This window comes from Lagenorhynchus albirostris, chromosome 11, assembly GCF_949774975.1.
Source record: "Lagenorhynchus albirostris chromosome 11, mLagAlb1.1, whole genome shotgun sequence".
Taxonomy (NCBI): domain Eukaryota; kingdom Metazoa; phylum Chordata; class Mammalia; order Artiodactyla; family Delphinidae; genus Lagenorhynchus; species Lagenorhynchus albirostris.
This window is the reverse complement of record NC_083105.1, coordinates 12411312-12417311: the sequence shown is the minus strand read 5'-3', so window position 1 is coordinate 12417311 and position 6000 is coordinate 12411312. Positions and strand designations below refer to the sequence as shown.

Genomic DNA, 6000 nt, shown 5'->3' with positions numbered 1-6000 from the left:
GGCTGGACTGTGAATGGCCTTTGGGTGGGCCTGATGGAGCCCCTGGACGTTACTTATCTTTAATTGGGGTTTGGAGCTTGGATCCATTTCGGCTTCTCCCACAAGCCCAAGAGGCTCCTGTAGAAAGTTCTGATGAGAAAAGTGACTCCCGGGGAAGTTAAGCTCCTTACCCGAGAGCAGTAGCAAGTTAGTGGTACAGCGAGGAGTCAAGCCCCAGCAGTCCCGTGCTGCATAAATAAACAAACAAACAAACAAATAAATAAGGAGTGAATGAATGCAAGGGTGAGTGAATGAGTGAATGGGTGGATGAATGAAGGAGGAAAGAAAGAAACGAGACGGATGAGCAGGCAGAACTCCAAGGCCTTTAGAAAGACCCCAGTCCAGTGTTCCCATTGTACAGACAGAAAACTGAGACCAGACAGGTGGCCGGCAGGGGAGGCCAAGGCTTCCAGGAAGGGCTGCGAGGCCGGGCCTCGGGCCTCCTGATGCCGACTCCCGGCTCTCTGCCACAGCCCCGAGCCATGATGAAGACCTTGTCCAGCGGGAACTGCACACTCAGTGTGCCCGCCAAGAACTCGTACCGCATGGTGGTGCTGGGCGCCTCGCGGGTGGGCAAGAGCTCCATCGTCTCTCGTTTCCTCAACGGCCGCTTCGAGGACCAGTACACGCCCACCATCGAGGACTTCCACCGGAAGGTCTACAACATTCGCGGCGACATGTACCAGCTGGACATCCTGGACACGTCTGGCAACCACCCCTTCCCTGCCATGCGCAGGCTCTCCATCCTCACAGGTGGGTGCCAGGGGTGGGCACAGGTGCTTGGGTATGTGAGCGTGTGTGCTCGGTACTTTACAGTTTGCAAGGCACTTGCCTATCTGAGATGAAGCTCACGACGAGCCCCCTTAGCACTGTGGGGGTCACAGAGTTGTTGCTGCTTCCTGAGCAAAGGATGGAGCCAGGTCCCCAGTTCCATTCTGTCTGACTCTGGATCGATTGCTCATGACTGCTGGCGCTGCCTTCCAGATCAGGAACTGGTAGACTCTGCACTGGGGCTTTACCTCCCCGGGGAACAGAGGGGCTGCTGCCTTCCTTCTGTGGGGGTGACCCAGCAGAGCTCCAGCGCCCGGGGTCAGTCTGTCGGGCTCTGATCTATGAACACGGCAGGGCTTTTCCACCTCTCAGAGAGGCAGGGGCCAGACCCAGGCAGTGATCAGCCAGAGGGGCTGGTGGGGACCTGCGGATGCTGGGAACTCGGTAATAATCACAGTAACGGCCATGGCAATAGCTAACACTTAACAAGAGCTGTGTGCCTGGGCCTGTTTCTAGAGCTTGGCATGTATTTCTTTAATCCTCACAACTAACCTAGGAGACAGGTATTTGCCTCCATTTTACAAGTGGAGAAACTGAGGCCCAGAGAGGTTGAGTTACTCCAGGTGATAGCACAGCTGGTAAATGACAGTCTGGCTCTCATGCTTTACCACTGGGCTATCCTGTAGCCTCTTGGCCCGGCTGGGGGTGGTGGGGAGGGAGGAGATTGTGGGGGACTAAGGGGCCAGGTAGAGATGTGAGACTGGGCCATGATTTTCATCACTCAAGCAGTTTTGTGTGGTAGCTAAGAGGACAGGTCCAGAAACTGGTCTGCCTGGGTCCGAATCCTGGTTCCACTGCTTCCTGGTTTTGTCCCTCTGAGCGAGTGATTTTATCTCTTTGTGCCTCAGTTTTCTCATCTGTTAGTTGGCATCACATGAGCACCCATTCCAAAGGTCTTTGTGAGAATTTAAATGAGTTAATATAGGAAAAGTGCTAGGTGATTGGAAGGTAAGTGCTCAAGAATTATGGGTCTTAAACCTACATTTGCAGTATGCCTGCAATGGGCTGTGCAGGCCCATTTCCTAAACCCTGTACCTGCCACTGCTGGGCGGCGATGAAGGGAAGGAATGAGCAAGTAACCCCCCAGCCATCACTAAAACAACCCCGCAAGTCAAGATACTTCTACACCAAGAAACCCTAGCCATGCCCACCCCTCTCCCCACGGCCCGGTCAAGACTCCTCCCTGAGTGCCCTGGATAGACAGCTTCCTCTTCCGGCTGTCCTCACTGACCATCTGACCCACATCACACTCAGACTGTCCCACCCCACATTTTGGAGAGGGAGTGTGTGGGCAGAAGGAGCCTGGGCTGACCTGGGTTCCAGTCCTGGCTCTACCACTTGATGGCTTAGATGTGTGACCATAAGTCTGGATCTCAGTCTTCCCAGCTGCACAATGGACATAACCTGCTTCCTCCCAGGGCGGCTGCGAGAACTGCAGGAAATTGCGTGGGGGGCATTTCTAGGACTCGATGGAGAGTGCAAGGATGTCTGCTCTCCTGGCCATGGGGAGGGGACTGGGTGCCCACCCACAGAAATAAGACTAACGGAGGGAGAGAGTAGATGTGGAGAGGGACCACATGCGTATTTCCAAAGTTAATTTTTGATTACACAAATAACACACAAATACACCCTCCTCTAAGCATACAGATAAGGCTAAAAAGCCCCCTTGCCCCATGCCCCCAACCGCAGACTCCTGCCCCCTCCCCCGAGGTAGCCACCCCATCAGTCTTCCAGGCCCCCCACGAACACTTTGACATTCACATTTGTGTCCCCATAACGGAGAGTATTTTCGTCTCATTTTTACGTGCACATATTCCAAGCACATCTGCCTGCTGCCTGCTTTTTTCACTCACCAGCCCGTGCCTCATTTTCCAACCTGGTGCTGGTACACAGCAAATTCTGAAAGCCATTAATTCTTTTTTTTTTTTTTTTTTAATTTATTTATTTTTGACTGTGTTGGGTCTTCGTTTCTGTGCGAGGGCTTTCTCCAGTTGCGGCAAGCAGGGGCCACTCCTCATTGCGGTGCGCGGGCCTCTCACTATCGCGGCCTCTCTTGTTGAAGAGCACAGGCTCCAGACGCACAGGCTCAGTAGTTGTGGCTCACGGGCCCAGTTGCTCCGCGGCATGTGGGATCCTCCCAGACCAGGGCTCGAACCCGTGTCCCCTGTATTGGCAGGCAGACTCTCAACCACTGCGCCACCAGGGAAGCCCCTGAAAGCCATTAATTCTGCCGCCAGCTCTCCTTCCAGCTGCCAGCCAGGCGTCTCTGAAGCTTGGCATCACAGCCTTTCACCTGGATATGTCAAGGCTGCAGAGCCCTCAGGGGCCCGGGATTTGCCTTAATGGGATGGGTTTGGCAGCCTAAACGGTTGCCAGGCCAGCGCTGCCTTGCAAGTGTCTTTCTAAACTGCCCACACCGTCCTCCATCCCGTCCCACACCGTCCTCCATCCCGTCCCACCCCGTCCACACAACCAGCTTTATGAACACCCACTGTGCGCCGTGACGACATCTCCCTCTGCTCCAGAGAGCATCATTGGTCCTGAACGTGGCGTGTGCTATTCTGAGGGGGACAAATGGCGTGCCCCAGGGGTCCAGAGGAAGGAGGCAGCAGTGCTCCCAGAAGCTGGTATCACTTGATTCTCCTCTCGAGAACTTGGGCCAGTCCCGGGCACCTTTGAGCCTCGGTTTCTTATAAAACAGGGCTCTTAACATCTCCCCACAGGTTCTCAAGAGTTTAAGTCAAAGTGCAAAAGGTACTTTGAGTGTGAGACTGTGATCACTGTAGTGAGATGTGGAAATTGGGGTGGAGGTACCAGCCCTCTCTCAGCCTCCCCGCCTCCCTTGCCACCTCCCCATCATCCCTGTTTCAAAGACCTGCGCTGAGGGATGCAGCGAGTTGTAGCAGGGGTAGCGTGGGCCTGGGAGGCTAGTGTTCACTTGTTCATCCATGATTTATTCAAGAATCAGAGGACACCTGTGTGCGCCAGGACCAGCCAGGTGAGGACAGAATCGGGTGCACATCTCGGCCTGGCCACACCTGAGCTGTGTGATCTTGGGCTGGTTGTTCACCCTTTCTGAGCCCCAGTTGGCTCACCTATCACATGAAAGTAATGAAATCTCCCTCACAGATGTTCCGTGAGGAGTCAAGGGGGAACCCATGCGACTCTCGCAGGTGCTTGTTCTCGGGTCTTTTGAGACCCGAGATCACTGAGCATGTGTCACTCTCCATTCATTATCTCATCAAACCTTCAAAAGCATCCTGCATGGGACAGATGGGGAAACTGAGGTTTAGAGAGGTGGTATGACCCGCTGAAGGCCATGTGGCCAGTGGGTGGAGGGGGCAAGAGGTGAACCGAGGCCTGCCTGATGCCAACACTCTGCGTTCCAACTATGCATCGGGGGCTCTTCCAGGCCCTGGGGATGTGCGCTGAACAGCAAGACCCCTGCTCTTGTGGAAACTGTATTTCGTTTTTTTTTTTGCGGTACGCGGGCCTCTCACTACTGTGGCCTCTCCCGTTGCGGAACACAGGCTCCGGACGCGCAGGCTCAGCGGCCATGGCTCACGGGCCCAGCCGCTCTGCGGCATGTGGGATCTTCCTGGACTGGGGCACAAACCCGTGTTCCCTGCATCGGCAGGCGGACTCTCAACCACTGCGCCACCAGGGAAGCCCCTGTATTTCTTATTATTCTAACACAGTCCACACAAACTCACAAATCACTCACCCTGTCTCCAGCCCTGCCGGGAAATGTAGGGCTGATTCATTGTGTTTGAACCAGGCTGTGCCACGTATTAGCTCTGTGACAAGGGATTTAACCTTCTGGGCCTCAGTCTTCTGTTCTGGAAAATGGGGGGAATAATAGCAGTTCCCTGCTAGAGTCACTGTGAAGGTCAAGTCAGGGAGCAGGGAGGGGCGAGGGGGTGTGGTGCGGTCAGGAGGCGCCTGTGAACTCACCGCCTGGGGTTCCTCTCCCCACAGGCGACGTTTTCATCCTGGTGTTCAGTCTGGATAATCGGGAATCCTTTGACGAGGTCAAGCGCCTCCAGAAGCAGATCCTGGAGGTCAAGTCCTGCCTGAAGAACAAGACCAAGGAAGTGGCAGAGCTGCCCATGGTCATCTGCGGCAACAAGAACGACCACGGCGAGCTGTGCCGCCAGGTGCCCACCACCGAGGCCGAGCTGCTGGTGTCGGGCGACGGGAACTGTGCCTACTTCGAGGTGTCGGCCAAGAAGAACACCAACGTGGACGAGATGTTCTACGTGCTCTTCAGCATGGCCAAGCTGCCGCACGAGATGAGCCCCGCCCTGCACCGCAAGATCTCCGTGCAGTACGGGGACGCCTTCCACCCCAGGCCCTTCTGCATGCGCCGAGTCAAGGACATGGACGCCTACGGCATGGTCTCGCCCTTTGCCCGCCGCCCCAGCGTCAACAGTGACCTCAAATACATCAAGGCCAAGGTCCTCCGGGAGGGCCAGGCCCGCGAGCGGGACAAATGCACCATCCAGTGAGCAGGAGGGACGCTGGGGTGGGGCTTGGGCGGTGCCTTACGGTGGTGGGGGGCGTGGCCCCGGGTGCCCGCTGCCCGCATCTCCCCCCATGAGACCCCAACAGCAGTCACGTTCTAAGACCTTTGGCGCCAGACTGGAGGACCCCAGCCTCCAGCCTCTGTGCAGTCTCCTGCCTTCAACCACTTCCCTCTGATTCCTCCTTTCCACCACTCGCTCTTTGTTTCAGCTTCTCCGTGGGTTGGGAGGGGAATCCCTGCAGGACAAGAGGCAAGGTTGGGTGACATCTGAACTTATGCCAGGACCCAAGTCAGAGCTTGCTTGAGGGGCCAGAGGGGCCAGGACCCCTGCATCCGATGGAGACTCCTGGAACATCCCAGATGAAAATGATACCCAGAGCCAGCTGGGAGAGGGCTCCGCTGTCCTGGTGGAAGACCCAGCTTGGTTTAGGAGACAGCTGGGAATCTCCTCCCACCCCATCCTGAAACGCTTACCCTCTGGCTCAGCTGGTTCTATCCCCTGCCCCCCAACTTGGCCCGCAGCTGCCCCCGACATTGAGCCAGGGGTGTCTGTGTGTTCGAAGGAGGCATGGCTACGTCGCCTGGCCCATGGCCATCTCTTGGAC

The 6000-nt window shown here is 56.1% G+C and overlaps 1 protein-coding gene across 1 annotated transcript; it reads left to right on the top strand.

Moving 5' to 3' along the window:
- The first annotated feature begins 485 nt into the window (after window positions 1-485).
- On the top strand, window positions 486-5580 carry RASD2 (RASD family member 2). Its single transcript, XM_060165085.1, has 2 exons — window positions 486-792; window positions 4849-5580. Exons 1-2 carry the CDS (start codon window positions 486-488, stop codon window positions 5376-5378), a joined length of 837 nt encoding a protein of 278 aa, XP_060021068.1. The 3' UTR covers window positions 5379-5580.
- Window positions 5581-6000: the final 420 nt, after the last annotated feature.